Source organism: Lepidochelys olivacea (genome assembly GCF_965140295.1).
Source record: "Lepidochelys olivacea isolate rLepOli2 genome assembly, chromosome: 1".
Taxonomy (NCBI): Eukaryota; Metazoa; Chordata; order Testudines; family Cheloniidae; genus Lepidochelys; species Lepidochelys olivacea.
Genome location: NC_140411.1, coordinates 166,318,431 through 166,335,176, shown reverse-complemented (window position 1 = coordinate 166,335,176; position 16,746 = coordinate 166,318,431). Strand labels below are relative to the sequence as shown.

General features: G+C 45.2%; 1 protein-coding gene across 4 annotated transcripts in view; it reads left to right on the top strand.

The window, feature by feature from the left end:
• ITSN1 (intersectin 1) overlaps window positions 1-13,339 on the top strand; it is a 224,493-nt gene extending 211,154 nt beyond the window's left edge. For all 4 annotated transcript variants that reach the window (XM_084626735.1, XM_084626738.1, XM_084626736.1 and 1 more), the window contains 6 exons: window positions 6,078-6,290; window positions 6,822-6,943; window positions 8,985-9,067; window positions 9,171-9,254; window positions 9,726-9,899; window positions 11,296-13,339. In XM_084626735.1, the coding sequence (XP_084482861.1) occupies window positions 6,078-6,290; window positions 6,822-6,943; window positions 8,985-9,067; window positions 9,171-9,254; window positions 9,726-9,899; window positions 11,296-11,444 (825 nt within the window). In that variant the 3' untranslated portion in view covers window positions 11,445-13,339. The remainder of the gene's footprint in view (window positions 1-6,077; window positions 6,291-6,821; window positions 6,944-8,984; window positions 9,068-9,170; window positions 9,255-9,725; window positions 9,900-11,295) is intronic.
• Window positions 13,340-16,746: the final 3,407 nt, after the last annotated feature.

Genomic DNA, 16,746 nt, shown 5'->3' with positions numbered 1-16,746 from the left:
TAAAAAGGAGTGAGATTTCCGCCTCAAGCAACTTCTCATGGAGTCTGCTCTGCTGCGGACCGCCAGGACTCAGCACCGAGCACGTCCGTACGGACTGCTCTGGCATCGGTAGGTGACACGGTGCCAAGGAAGGACTCTAGTACAAGAGACCCTCAGCACCTGTGCTCCCCGGCACTACAGCCAGGAGCAGCAGCCCAGCACTGCTTGACTTCACTAGAACCCCACAAGTGGCATAGGAAGACCGAAAGGGGGTTCTCACTGGCTCCAAAAGCCACAGGACCGTCAGGGTATGCACAGGCACACTGCAGAACAGACTCGGGGCCAAAATAACAAGAGTCGGTGCCATTGACTTCGGTGCCGCAGAAGGGACCGTTGGGTCTGGCACGCAGCGACTCTTCGCAAGGGCAGTGTCAGGCAGAGGAGTTAGAGCCACCTGCCACCCTGGACACTTTTGAAGCCACCAGACACTTAATTGAAATGACGGCTTCACAGCCCCCGGTTCTGAGGGACAAGCCTGCAGTTCCAATATGTCCAGTATCGTCTAGAGGCAAGCCAGCTATGATGCAGCGATCACAGTCCCCAGCTCAGCACCATCTGCGGCACCACTTCCAGTCGCTATTACTGCGGTACCGCTCCCCGGCACCGAGCTCCGTAAGAGCATCTCCGGCACCGGTGCGACACTCCCCCTCTCCACCACTGAGGGTGGACCCGCACCGATCCCTGGCTCCGAGAGCAGCCGGCATCGACCCATGGCACCATTCCCTCAGGCTCAGGCTGCTGCCAAGGTGAATCCAGCACAAGACCAGCTGCAGGGTCAGGCTACATCCACCTCGACTGTAGCTGCCACAGGGGCAGGCACTGACCAAGAGGAGGTCAGGGAGCTGGAGGGACAGGAGGACCTGGTACCACCTCTGATCACCTTGTTTTCATCCCTTGATGAGACTGTGGCAGGGGCTTCAGCTTCAGGCCCTTGACCACAGGGTGCATCAGGACCTTCTGAGGCGGATTGCCCGCAACACGGGGTTGCAAGCGGAGGAAGAGGTCAAGGCCGAGGACCGCATGATAGACATTCTTACTCTTGAAGATCCATCGCTGGTAGCTCTGCCATTAATCAAGACAATTCAGAACAACATCAAGACTCTGTGGCAGACCCCAGCCTCAGTTCCACTGACCACCAGGGGTGTGGAACACAAATACTTCGTTTCTTCCAAGGGCTACGAATATCTGTTCTCACACCTGCAGCCATGCTCTATGGTCGTTTCAGCAGTTAATGAGAAAGAGTGGTAGGGACAGCAAGGGCTGGCCCCCAAATATAAGGAGGCAAAAAGGATGGATCTTTTCGATAGGAAGGTCTATGCCACTGGGGTCCTTCAGCAGAGGATAGCTAACCAGCAAGCTATCCTCAACAGATATAACTTCAACTCATGGGCCTCCATGCTGAAGTTTAAAGAGCTGATCCCTGCGGACTCTAGGGCCAAATTCTCTGCCATTTTCAAGGAAGGGAAGGTGGTGGTGCAGACCTCGCTGCAGGCGTCCCTAGACTCTGTGGACTTGGCCACCCATACCCTTTCCTCAGGTATAGCCATGAGGAGGACCTCACGGCTTCAGGGATCCAGGCTTACCCCCAGAGGCGGAGCAAACCCTGCAGGACCTTCCCTTTGAGGGCATGGGGCTGTCCTCCAAGCAGACTCACTCCAAGCTGCACAGCTTGAAAGACTCCAGGGTGTGAGTCCATGAAGTCGTTGGGAATGCACACGCTGGCAACCCAACGTAAGCACTTCAAGCCCCAACCGCAACAACAGTGCCCACATTCTCCTCAGCCGAGGCAGGATTTCTATAGATGAAGGGGCAGGAATGGCAGGTGCAAGCCTTCTGAGCCCGCTTCATGGGAGGGCAAAGGCCAGTCCAAACCTTAGAGCCAAAAGGCTCTAAACAGGCCTTTTGAAGGTGTGACTGAGGACAGCACACCTGTCTCTCCACTGGATCCTTGCCCGTTTTCTGACCCATCTGTCCCACTTCTACTGTGTTTGGTCCCAAATAACATCAGACCACTGGGTTCTTCACATGGTAGAAGTGGGATATTCTCTCCAATTCCATCCTTCTTCAGGGACCGTTCTTACGAGCAACTTCTTATCCAGGAGGTGCAGTCGCTCCTCGCTATAGGGACAGTGGAGGTTCCTGGGGAGCTAAGGGGTAAGGGATTCTACTCCCCCTATTTCCTAATCCCCAAAGCAAAAGGGGGGTCTAGACCCATTTTAGACCTGCAAGAGTTCAACCAGTTCATGGTAAAGTTGAAGTTCCGCATGGTCTCCCTGAGCTCTATTATCCCGTCCTTGGATCCAGAAGACTGGTACGCTGCAGTTGACATGAAAGACGCATACTTTCACATAGCCATTTGGCCTGCGCACAGACGATTTCTGCAGTTTGTAGTCGACCACAAACACTGTCAGTTCACAGTCCTCCCATTTGGTCTGTCGACAGCCCCCCAAGTGTTCACCAAGTGCATGTCAGTCATAGCAGCCTTCTTCTGGAGGAGGCAGGTGCAGGTATACCCATACCTAGACGACTGGCTGCTCAGGGGGCATACCAGGGAGCAAGTGGAATCTCAGGTCTGCTTAGTCAGATCCACTTTCAACAGACTGGGACGACTCTTCAACGTGAACAAGTCAACCTTATCACTGGCCCAAATAATAGAGTTTATTGGAGCGGTGCTGGACTCGGTGCAGGCAAGGGTGTTCCTGCCAGAGACCCAATTCCAGGCCATGACAGACATTATCCAAAGCTTCAGGCGGTACCCAACTGCCGCCGCAAGGGGATGCCGGAGTCTCTTTGGCCACATGGCAGCCTGCACTTCCGTAGTCCGGCATGCCAGAGGCTCAGGCCCCTTCAAGCGTGACTCACCTCGGTATACCGCCCGGGATGTGACATGCTGGTCTCGGTAGTGATGGTGCCAGGACACATATTCGAGTCCCTACACTGGTGGCTCAACCCTCAGATGGTATGTGAAGGTGTCCCCATCAACAGCCCTCCTTGTCCCTAATAATGGATGTGTCGGCTCTGGGTTGGGGGGCACCTCTGGGAGATCTCTGAACACGGCCTGTGGTCGCAGGATGAGCTCTCCCTCCATATCAATATCAGGGAGCTCAGAGCAGTGCGACTGGCATGCCAAACTTTCCAGTCCCAGGTGCAAGGCCAGTGTGTAGCAGCGATGACAGACAACACCACTGCTATGTTTTACATCAACAAACAGAGTGGAGCCCGTTCCTCCCCGCTATGTCGGGAAGCCCTCCAGCTACGGGAGTTCTGCATAGCCCACTCCACTCACCTGGAGGCGTCCTATCTCCTAGGAGTGCAGAACAAACTAGCAGACCACCTCAGCAGATCGTTCTGCAACCATGAGTGGTCCATCCATCCGGATGTCCTTCATTATCTCTTCCAAAGGTGGGGGTTTCCCCTGTTCAATCTCTTTGCCACCCGGAGCAATAGAAAGTGCCCAATGTTCTGTTCCTTCCAGAAACACAGCCAGGGTGGAATCACGGACACATTTCTGCTACCTTGGGGAGACTGACTCATGTATAGCTTCCCACCGGTCCCACTCGTGCACAAGGTGCTGCTCAAGATCTGTAGAAACAAAGCGCAGGTAATTCTGCTGGCCCTAGCATGGCCCTGTCAACACTGGTACACCACGCTTCTGGAGCTGTCAGTGGACACCCCAATCTTGTTACCACTCTACCCCAATCTGATCACTCAGGACCACGGTCGCCTTCACCACCCCGACCTCCAGTCCTTCCATCTCATGGCCCAGAAGCTTCATGGTTAAACCCCATGGAGCTCCTGTGCTCAGAGCCAGTAAGGGAGGTTCTACTTAGTAGCAGGAAACCATCCACCAGGGCCACTTATCTAGCCAAGTGGAAGAGGTTCACTTGCTGGTGAGCCCAGCAACACACACCTCCACTCCAGGTGTCTATACCACTCCTCCTGGAGGATCTTCTGCACCTCAACCAACAAGGCCTGGCAACGTCATCCATCAAAGTACACCTTGCTGCCATCTTGGCCTTCCATCCAGGAGTGTCTAGGTGTTCTCTATTCACTAATCCGATGGTAGGACATTTCCTAAGGGTCTGGAACAGCTACATCCACAGGTTAGACAGCCTGTTCCTGCGTGGGACCTTAACCTAGTCCTCTCCAGACTAATGGGGCCCCCGTTCGAACCATTGGTGACTTGCTCCCTTCTCAATCTGTCGTGGAAGGTAGCCTTCCTGGTGGCCATCACATCAGCTAGGAGGGTGTCGGAGTTAAAGGCCCTTACTTCTGATCCTCCATACACGGTCTTCCACAAGGACAAGGTGCAACTAAGACTTCATCCAGTGTTTCTTCCTAAGGTAGTGTCAAAATTCCATACTAGGCAAGACATTTTTCTACACATCTTTTATCCTAAGCCTCACACCAGTACCCAAGAGCAGAGGCTACACTCATTGGATGTTCGGCAGGCGCTAGCATTCTACATTGAGCGCACAAAGCCATTCAGGAAGTCGAACCAACTATTCGTGGTGGTGGCGGCAGACCGGATGAAAGGTCCCCCAGTCTCATGTCAAAGAATATCTTCCTGGATTACAGCCTACATCCGCACTTGTTACGAGCTTACCAAGGTCCCAGCTCTGGCTATTAAGGCACATTCCACAAGGGCACAAGCCTCAGCAGCAGTGTTCCTGGCCCAGGTCCTGATACGAGAAATCTGCAGGGCAGCAACTTGGTCCTCAGTGCATACATTCACCTCGCATTATGCCATCGTCCAGCATGCCAGAGATGATGCAGCTTTTGGAAGAGTGGTGCTCCAATCAGCTATTCCTTAACTCAAACCTCACCTCCGGGGTGGAACTTGGGAGTCACCTAACTGGAATCAATATGAGCCATCACTCAAAGAATAAAAAATGGTTACTCACCTTCTCATAACTGTTGTTCTTTGAGATGTGTTGCTCATGTCCATTCCAAACCCACCCGCCTTTCCCTCTGTCGGATTAACCAGAAAGAAGGAACTGAAGGGGGGTCGGGTCAGCAGGGTCATATATTGAGTGCCATGAAGGCGCCACTCCAGGAGGCTACATAGCTGACCCAACAGGAGCTGCTAAGGGAAAACTTTCCAATGACCGTGCACACAGCATGCACACACCTAATCTGCATGGATGTGAGCCACACATCTTGAAAAACAACAGTTATGAGAAGGTGAGTAACAGTTTTTTATAAGAGCTAGTGGATAATGTGCAATTAATCCAAACTCCTCTCCATAGCCACTGACTAGCAGATAACCTGCTAAACCAAGCATCATGGACACAAAAAGAAGAAGCACCGTGGTTATCCAGAAGCCCGAGTATGAATTAGACAGCGAAATCCAAACACAGGAGCAAGACCATATGCCAGCTGCCCCCCTCCCGCAACACACACACATGCTAAATCTCACAGCTGCTGTGGTGATGGATCAGCCAATAGGGAGGTCCATTGACTCCATCTGCGTTACAACCACCAATCAGGAAAGAGCCATCAGCTTTGTTCCCTCCCCCACATAGATACCAGTATGCAGCAGGAAAGATAAAAAAGAGGCCCAAGTGCTTTTGTCTTCCTTGCCCTCATGATGTGCTGGCCTGGTCAGACTGAAGAGCCCCAGATCAACAGAAGAGCGGCCATACTAGGTCAGACCAAAGGTCTATCTAGCCCAGTATCCTGTCTGCCGAAAGTGGCCAATGCCAGGTGCCCCAGAGGGCATAAACAGAACAGGTAATTATCAAGTGATCCATCCCCTGTTGCCCATTCCCAGCTTCTGGCAAACAGAGGCTAGGGACACCATCCCTGCCCATCCTGGCTAATAGCCATTGATGGACCTATCCTCAAATTAATAGTTATTTTTCTATCATCTTTCTATGCCTTGTGCTGCTCGTACTGTGAGACTGAGACATTACCCATCATCCCTGTGAAATGAAGTGAAGCAAATGTCAGAACTCAAACCTGTATTTGATCTCTTCCAGGGAAGCCTCAATGGTTTGATCTTGTACATTGCATTGTTCTTCTTCTTCTTTTCTCAGCAACTCGTCTTTAATTCTGTTACAAACTGCTTGGGACCACGCAAGTTTCTGCACAGTGGGAAACTCTACAAAGCCAAGAGCAACAAGGAACTGTATGGTTTTCTGTTCAATGATTTCCTCCTGCTAACTCAGATCATAAAGCCTCTTGGTTCCTCTGGTACAGACAAGGTCTTCAGCCCCAAATCGAATCTGCAGTATAAAATGTATAAAACTGTAAGTATTGCTTTTATGGCAGCCAAGCTGTTGGTGTTTTAACAGTTCAGGAAGGTGGTGGTTCCCCACTTGGAAGTGTGGACAATGGCACTGTCTGGTGCTGTATAAGAAAGAAAGAGGCTGTCAAGTACACTTGGGACTCCAGTCCTGTGGTGCTGGTGCTGGACAGGCTGTAAGCTTGATCTGTATGAAAGAAGGCACTTTTGAGCACCCTATTAGCTGACTTCAAGTATTCCAGCTACAGAAAGAGGGAAGTGATGCAGAGGGCAGTGTGCTGCTTGCAGGAAGGGAGAACTTTGAAAGAACTCTGTGACTCAAGTAGAAGCATTCACAGGATCTGTCTGTCTGTCACTTGTCTTTGGCAAGAGAAAGGGTGAATGAGACACAAGCCCTTTGAAGAAGGGAGTTTAAAAAGCGGGGGGTGAGAAGGGATATTCTGGGCACAAACAAAAACAGTCTGTATTGTGTTGAGCATTCCACTGTGTTCAGATATAGTGCTGTATTACTCTAGCTTTGCCTAATATTTCACAGCCCATTTTTCTAAATGAGGTACTAGTAAAATTACCCACAGACCCTTCTGGAGATGAGCCCATCTTCCACATCTCCCACATCGATAGAGTCTACACACTTCGTGCGGAAAGCATAAATGAAAGGTAAGTCACTGCAGCCTCCTCACGGCTGACTGTAAAGATTTTGATGTATATGTTCATGTGTATGTACACACAACAATCACCATGAAAATCTTCATACACGTCTTTGCAAGTAGGTCACATTACTCAGGTGTCTGTAATATTCCCTGCACTTAGTATGGTGAATGCTGCGGTAATTATAATGACTTGAAAATGGGACTCAAATAAAAAAGTGATGTACCCTTCTCTAACGTGACCCAGACCACTGGGGAAATGGTTAACAAAGGGAAAACTCAATCTGACATCATTCCGCTTCCGAGTTAACCGATGAAGTGAGACAAGTGAGGGCGGTTCCACCTCTCCTGATACTTTTTGCTTTAGTCAGTCTGTCTCTGCAAACCTAAGAAGACACCACTGCGCCAGGTCACACTTGGAATGTTTTCTGTAAAAACATAAGGACTCGAAAAGTAACTTTTGTGAAAAAGTGAAAGCCTCAGTCCTGCAGAAGCTGATGAGGCAATAAGACAAGAGGTGGTGTGGTGTGGTGCTGAGTACAGGCTCAGTATGATCCTTGCTTGCAAAGGCATCATCTGTACAGATTTTAATGCATATAAACCTGGGTAAAACATCCTTCGCTCCCTGGCGGCCCAAGCTGGGGGCGTTGTGGAGCAGTCACACTTGGGCCGTGGGAGGAGTGGATACCTGACCTCACTCTCTAGAAAACAGCTCTGGTGAATGCACGGAGTTGCAGTGAGCAGGACTTCAGAGGAGCAATGCACATCCCTTCTCTGTTGCCACAGGACAGTACCTCTGCAGGAAGGGGAGTGGGAGAGAAAGGGGAGGCAAATGAGGGACTCATGGAACTCAGAGGGGGACCTCCTAGGAGGGAGAACAGACAGGAACTACATGATATAGAATTGTGATTTCTAGTCTTAAAAATTGTTCGTAAAAGTCCATACCGTGGCAGGATCACAGTAGTTCTCCTGGGTGTTTTCTGTATCTCCATTTCCATACCATAAATTAACGGAGTGGGCCAGATCCTCAGCGATGAAAATTGACCTAGCTGGATTAACTTTAATATAACAACACCAGTTTACACTAGTTGGGGATCAGGCCCCATGTTTCACATAGTGATCTGTCACAACAGTTGCCTATTCTGTACTGGAGTGGTTAGTGCAGCCAGCCGATATCTCAGCACTCTGAATATATTTTCTACCAAATCTGAATGTGATTTTGCACTGTATAGATGATGCAGAAATAAACATTTTAACACTTAAGATCACTGACACCTAGAGGTTTGGGTTTTTATTAACAGCGACTTAAATACTGCATTAGCTTCAGTAAATGATGAATTTGGCCAGCAATTTAATCTTTGCTTGTAAATATTTAGAACTGCAAAACCTAAGGCTAAATTCTACACTTGATGCATGCATAGGGCCCCCATTTGCCTACACCTCAGACTTTCTTAGATAGCATGTTACTGCTCCTGAACTCTGCTCATAACACCAGCCTTGATGCTCTCTCGGTTTCTTTCTTCCCACTCTTTTCTCTGTGCATTTTTCCAAGCTAAGTGAGTGAAATGACCCTCCCCGTCCTGGTTTACAAAGCCACTATCTTCTCCTCATTCACATCCCTTCTAAAACCTCCACGGGCCAGTTTTTCAGCTGGCATAACACAGCGAACCACCAGTGAAGTCAGTAGAGCTCCACTGATTTACACTGCCTGAGCCTCTGGCCCCCAGACATTGTGTAATGCCCAGTTAGTTTATTGTAGTAATGCAGGAGGAATGGGAGGAAAAAGTTATCCCCACCTCTTGATTTCCCACTGTGTCCTGGCCATTGTGATTCTGCCTCTTAGGCCTTTTTACGTATAGACCTTTACACCTCTGCAGAGTCACAATGACTCACAGGTGCAGGGTTCCAATCTAGCATATACCAGTACAGGCCCAGACCTGTAGATTGTGAGGGCTCTGGAGCAGGGACTATCTTTATTTTTGTGTGCTAAAGATAAATAAAATAGTAAGCATAATGCTGTGGGGTAACTTTTTGTCTCTTTCCTTCTGAAGGACTGCCTGGGTTCAGAAAATTAAAGCTGCTTCTGAACTTTACATAGAGACTGAGAAGAAGAAGAGGGAAAAGGCCTACTTAGGTACAGTGTGGAATACGATGCCTGTAGTCTTTCATGGAAATGTCAAAAGCCAGGGGCATACTAATGAATTTTGTCATTCCTCTCCCCTCGCACCCCTCCACAGTTCGCTCCCAAAGGGCAACAGGCATTGGAAGGTTGATGGTGAACATTGTGGAAGGCATTGAGCTAAAACCCTGCAGGTCACATGGTAAGGACCTTACCAGTTTTCCTAGTGTGTGTTATAAGAAGGATGCTTCCCCTGGATGTTCTTGTCTGTCTAACGCTAAAGAAAATGTAGGCCCAAAATGGAGATGATGTGAAGCGAAGCGGTTTTAATGAACCTAATATTCACAGAAATGGTTACTTGCAGGACAACAAAACTTGGGCAGTCGTCATGTATTTAAGTATTTTTTTACAAGCTTTCTTAGTGTCACTCACACAAGACTCAATCCCGCAGGGTGCTGAAATCATGAGGAGCTGAGGGTGCTCTGGACGGGCCCCCAGGGCTCTGCATCTCAAGACGGGCCCCCAGAGATGCTCTTTGTTCGTTAAAGTGGTGGCAGCCCAGCAGCCTTTTCCTAATTAGATGGTAATGGAAGGTAGAGGGTATTTAGATGGATGTTAAATCCATGCCCATCAAAATGTGATCACACCCCTGCATGTGCTTTATTACTTTCAGGAAAGAGTAACCCATACTGTGAGGTGACAATGGGCTCTCAGTGTCACATCACCAAGACTATGCAGGACACTCTCAACCCTAAATGGAACTCTAACTGCCAATTCTTTATCAAAGATCTGGAGCAGGATGTACTCTGCATAACCGTGTTTGAGAGGGATCAGTTCTCCCCAGACGGTAAGTATGAAGCTGCTACACTTCTGGTGATATTGTCCCTTCTCCCCACCTTTCAATTTATTAGGAGTTAACTGAGTGCTGATGTAAACATTTAACAGCACAGAAGCGCTCAGTTTATAGCTCTGACTTGCCTCTTAAGGTATGTCTACAGTGCAGTTAAAGCTGTGATTGCACATACCCAGACTTGCTTTAATCTGGCTAGCACAGCACAGCTAAAAATAGCAGGGAAGACACAGTAGCATGGGCTTCAGCACAGAAGGGAACAAGCCTGCCTGGAACACTGGGGTACACACTCGCAATCTTAACCCGTACTGGGGTCTGGGCTGCTGTGTCTTCACGGCTGTGTTTAGCTGAGCTAGCTAGACAAAAGCTAGCATGTGTATGCCTACCCAAGGGCATGTTTAAAGCTATGGCATTACAGTGGCACAGCTGCATGCTGACATACCCTTAAGTGATGCATTGTCCTGGTGCTGGCCCCTTTTCACTGAACTGAGGTGGATTTAACACTAAAATAATATTTCACCTGGATGATATGTTGTTCTCCCCTTTCACAACTGTTGCCTTCATTTCTTTTTGTGATTTAAGGGTTACATACTTGTAATTACTGATCCCATGAATGATATAGATGATCCAATCCAATGGTTTGACATTTTTGGTATTTTGTTTGGCATGTATGATTTTTGAATTGTAATACAAGAAGGTAGGCATTGCCAGACTGGATCAGACCTGTGGTCCATCTAGTATTCTGTCTTTGGCAGTGCCCAGTACTATATGCTTCAGAGGAAGGTATAAGAAACCCACAGTAGGCAGATGTGGGGTAATCTGTCCCTCAATATTAGATCTCATCCTGATCACTAGTAGTTAGAAATAGGCTTAAGCTTGGAAGCACAAGGTTTAATATTCCTTCCAAAAATTTTATCATCAATAACCATGATAATGCTGGATATTCTTTATATCAATATAGATATCCAATATTTTAAAAACTTGCTAAATTCTTGGCCTCAGTTAGTTCCTGTGGCAATGAGTTCCACAGTCTAATTATGTGTTGTGTGAAGAAATATTCACTTGTCAGGTTTGAATTTGTCACCTTTTAATTTAATTGAATATCCCTTTTGTTTCTTGTACTTCTACCTGATGTTGATTTAAATGTATTCATTTAAAAAAAAAGGGTAGATGGAATATAAAAGCAAATTAGAAAAGCCAATTTTAGATTCAGGAGATGTTAAGGCTTTACCTATATTAGCCATTAAACTATTGTTGAAAGAGGGCATATTTTCTCCTTATATTCCCAATGCAGATGGAAGCTAGTGCCGCCTTTGAAGTAACATTTTGTCAGAAAATGAAGTGGAAAGTGAAAATGTATTTCACTCTGAATATGCTGATTTTTGTGTTTCAGACTTTTTGGGCCGAACTGAAATCCGTGTGGCAGACATTAAGAAGGATCAGGGCTCAAAGGGACCAGTTACAAAGTGTCTCCTCCTGCATGAAGTCCCAACAGGAGAGATTGTAGTCCGACTAGATCTGCAATTGTTTGATGAACCTTAGAGGAAAATGCACCAGTGTTTCACTTTAATCTGAGTTCACTGCAATAGGTGTCTGCAGAAGCTGTCTGTCTAGAAATCCTTATTCCTTTTATATGAAACTACTGCTTGTTCTTTATGTGCAAGGGGGTTATCAAAGCAAACAGGAAAATCTATGTGCCTTGATAATCCTTGCTGAAAATTTAATCCCAGTTTTGGGAGTAGATCTCTGTCTCTGTGTGGAACTTCATTATGGTTTTCAGGGTTTCTGAAGTAACATAGTCGTAACTTGTACTCCAAGCTGAAAGGTGAACAAACCATGTAGGTTGTTGCACTTACTCCAGTTACTGTAATGTTTAATTTAAATGAAGAGGGCACTGATTGTATGTTTGAAGGCTTTCTGTAAACTTCCCCATAGGAATTTTGTGCCTATTGCCCCACAAAGTGGTGTATAAACATGACATGAATGAACACTTACCAGGTAAGAAGATCTCTGATTTTCTTTAGGATTGTTATGGTGGTATTTGAAATGCTGTTGTTTTTAAATATATAAATATATATATAAACACAGAAGGTACCGTTATTGCACTCTCAAAATAAGGTTTAAAAGAAACTTAAACAGCGCACAAGCCTTGTGCTAGCACTCTCCACAGCAGTGAACTTCACCCTAACAGAGTACCATCATTTCCTGGAGGGTTGTAAATGTTTAAACAAATAAGTGAAGGAGATAGAATGTTGTACTGTACCACTTCTTTACTACTGCTGCTTAATTGTGTGAAAGCTGATGGATGATCAAGTCACCAGCTCTGACAAGAAATCACTGCTCTAGCTCAGGAAGCTAATTTCTACCCTGTAGAGTCTAGTTTGCAAAGCAATCAGTGGTGACTGGTTATGAAATTGTACTGTGCCTAAACATATTTGACATCTTGGTTTTGAAATCAGGACAGTAGCGTACTGTAGCTCACAAAAGGCGTTCATTGCAAACCGGGTTCATTCCGAGTTTGTTGGCTATATTAGATGTGACCAAAAAATAAAAAATCTTTGTTTGTGATTGTGCAGAGTGACCCCAAAGTAAAAGGGGTCTTGTTGTCATCTTGGGGGCAGGGCAGAGATTGACACACACAATTCCCCACACATATATAGGCCCTAATTCAGCAAACCTTCCCTGTTCAGCAAAGAACCTAACTTTACATATGTGCTTAAGTCCCATTTACTTTAAGCATATGTTCAATTGCTTTTCTGAGTTGGGACCTCCAAGGACAATAGAGCCCCATAAGAGAGTAAAGTCCATCATTGTTCTGCTTAGAGTCCTTTTGTTCATTACCTAGGTATCATGCATAAACTGGTATTTTTGTAATGACTTTATTTCAGAATGAGCTGTCAACCCCTTCATTGGCATGTTAATGTTCTTGTGGAGCTTGTTGGTAGGTTTTGATGTTCTTTGCATGTCGTTTTGGTACTAGTTCCCACCTTTCCTGTATAGATGGTGTTCTCTGGAGAGCACTACAAGTCTTCATGATTTCCATTAGGAAATTAGGATATCTTCATAATGGATAGCTAGATACAGTATGGTAATAAGTGTAAACTGTGCTGGGAAATGTCTGTGTGTTATAATTTCCTTCAAGACCACTGTAATGTTTCAAGAAATTGAAAAGCAAAATCCTGTATGTTGGAAGGACAATGAAGTTTACATTTCATACTTTTAAAAATCTCTTTATTATTTATTTATTGACGATAATGTAGAATTTTGTATCAGAAATGACAGACATTCGTATGTATTTTTTGAACAAAACAGAGATACACACTTTAGTTAGAAACTGTCAACTGACCAAGTTTTAGAGGAAGTTTAACTTCAAGGCATGCATTTGTTTACCACTAACTGGCTGAAAACACAATTAAAAGAACTTTAAGTTTCTATTTTTCAATGTTGTTAAGAAAAATGTTTCAATTAAAATCTGTAAATAGAACTAAACCCATGGTTTCCTATTTCCATATCAGTACATTTTATTAAATATAATGTATATGAAAATACACATTGTTGTGGTAGGAAAAAAAGTGATAAAATCTATTAATGGAGTAACATTAAATGTCATTGTTCTAACCTTTTTACTGCTGTCCTAATTTTACTCACCAGCTGTAAATAAGTTCAATGTTCTAATTCATGGTTTACAAAGTAGTTACACTTGCAAGGTCACTTTTAAAGGGCTCTTGTCACCCAGCATGAATTCCTGTGACAAAATTGGAACATCTTGGGTTTAAAGAAAAATCTAAGCTATGATTTTGAAAGGACCCTAAGGGAGGTACTCAAATTCTGTTGAAATTCAGTAGGAGTTGGACACTTAACTTCTATAGGTTTCTATGAAAATGCCAGCCCTAATCTCTAACATGGCCGATCACATCTTATTTTGTAATTGTAACAGGTCTGAGAGCTTGTCTGGCTAATATCACTTGTCTCAAACAATAGCCTAACCTTGAGGCACAGGGATGTGTGCGTCTAATCCATATTAATGCAAATTGGAGACATATAAAGATGATGATGGGGTGAAGCATGGGGGTTCACCAACACCTCTCTCCCTTAATCACATGGGCTACAAGAACCTAATCCTAAATCCCTGTGCATCAAGGTTACCAAGTTCCCTTACTGTGCATCGAGATATCCCTTTTCTTTTTCTCTCCCTGTCATGCTCTGGGTTGCAGTTCAGACCAGTGAGAGATTGTGTCACTGCTTATATTATAACCCTGAGTTCCCCAAAATGCTTCTGCTACTTTTGGCTCCCAGCCTGAGAGACACGCACGCAGCCAGCATGCCCTTTGTGCGATATACAGCTGTGATTCAGCCACTTTGAATCCAACAGCCAGCCAGCAGTTATCACAGCCACACTTTTGTCTTTCCCAGACTTGGTTAAGGTTAGCAGATGACCCCAACAGACCTCCAGTCCCAAACTTCCCCAAAGCCATGTGATCTGAAATGTTCAGCCCTCTCCTGCAACATTCAGAGAAATAATAGAGTCCGCTTTTTCCTTTAAAGAGACAATCCCAAACCACTTGCTACGTTAATTGGAGTTAACGTTCACTTTAATTCAAACACAGCATTGCTGGTTTGGATTAATGGTGAAACAAGTTGATAAACAAAAGGGGATTTTAAGTAAGTTCAAGTACAAGAAATAAAGTTAGAAATTGTTACAAGCAAATAAAAGTGAAAACACATCTAAAAGTCTAAAACAACCTGGCAAGGTACAGGCTTTGCTCAAGATGGCTTCAGACACAGAGACACACAGGGAGACAGAGACACTCACACAAAATCTTTCTTCTTCCAGCCATGGCTGACTCTCCCTCAGTCAGGACCTTACAAAGAAGTATAAGATGCTGGCTTAATTTGTCTTCCTAGTTGAAAAATCTTTGCCCAAGCAGGTCTGTCACCTATGTTTAGTCTCCAGAGACTTCAACCCACCACCCTGGATTGCAAGATGCATCTTCCTCAGCTTGCAAGAGCTCTGTTCCCATGTGTTGGTCTAGTGATAGACACCAAAAATGGCTTCTGTCTTTGCATATATCTTCCATTGTTTCAAGAGGCAGGATGACCTCAGGTTGTTCTTCCCTTCCTGTGGGCTTCCCATCCCCCTGTGTGTAAATGGGGCTTCCATTGTTTTGATTGCACCATCCTTAATTTACATTGGAAATGGTAAATAGCTGCCTTCTCTCCTGTCTTGGGGGGAACCTGTTTTTCCCTGTTTGGCCACAGACTTTAAAGCTTAAATATTATAAGTATCCATATTTCCTCATACAGTGTTAATACATACATTTCACAATATTAATCACCAGTGTTGTGTTAGCTTTCAGAAAAGATCTCTTGATACATTTTTACAGTACAGTAATATTGGACACAGTCAGTTGATTCAATTGCTTATCACTTAAGCCCCCCCCTCACCTGTCTTTATAGACCAGTAAACCTTTGAAATGGATTCTTCCCAGAGTTACCCCTCAAAGTAAAGTTTATTCAAGTTGTGAGGAAGGCGACATGGCATTGGTGGTGAAGGAAGTTCTGTGTTCTTTCTTCCTCCACTTTTTAAGCTTAATAGCTTTGTTTACCTAATACATAAAAATGGACCTTCATTGTCTTTGCCTGAAGACTGGGCTGGTCAGAGAATCAGATATGCATTCCTTTATCTAAGGCAGACTTGTTTACCAACTCCCCCTGACATGCCTGGTTTAACCACATTTTAGTCATAATTCCAGCGTATATTTGTAACTCTTAATACTCACTGTGTACATATATTTACAAGAATATTAATGATCAGCAAGTTATTAAGTTTCAAATGATACCTCACAAGACATATTTTGTACAGAGATTATTATAATAGTGTGTTGGGTGTGAATACAGGGGAGCTTAGTGCCACACTCCCATTCACACTAAATAGTCTGTAATATAGTGGTACTGTCAGCTTCTGAAACGGAATTGTTTTAAGAGGGTTAACCAAAAGCCCTAAACGTCTATAGATATTGATCAGTAATTATCCATTTTTCCCTATTCAGGAATTAGACAACCTTCCACATTGTTTGTAATGATTCTATGACTGCACGGGACTTCATGCTTGTCAGCTATTCTACATGGCATGACTGCACAGCTCTCCAGTCATCAAGGATTTTATGCTCCCAAAGCACAAACCTCTGTCACTTAAGGTAAATGAGAGTCTCTGTTGGCTGGAGTACCATTAGGGCTTGCCCTAGAGAACAATATAGTCACACAGACATTTGATTAAGACTGACATTCTGTCTAGTAGGGGGATAAGAGACACATTGATAGTAGCCAGTACCTTACATTGTATGGAAAATAATTACTGTACAAATATTCCCTGATTGTATTTACAGAGAGGGCTGGCAGTACCATGATATTTGAATATTGACCGGTAATCTTAGGAGGGCAATATTGCATCATGCAGTGCCACCTTAGTCTGTGCTATTTTCAACACTTAATATTTATATTTCAATAGCATCCAGAGATCCCAGTTGTGATGAGGGCCCATTGTGCCAGTCACTGTACAAACACAGGTGGACGTAAGCCCTTTAAGGCAGGGATTCTAGTCTAAGGCCCCAATCCTACAATATGATAAATGTGGGCAGACTGCTGCTGACTTCACTAGCACTCCTGGTGGGTGTCTGTGACCCCTAACACAGGTCAGATTCTAGGATGGAGTCCTGCAAAGGTTTCTTTGAACTACGTGCTTTTGATTTTGTATTGCGCCTGAGGAATTTTGCCTTTTTCGTTGATGAGTCTTCAAAGAGACTTCAAACCTGTAGTGGAATCATGGCATTCAAGCCTATCGTGC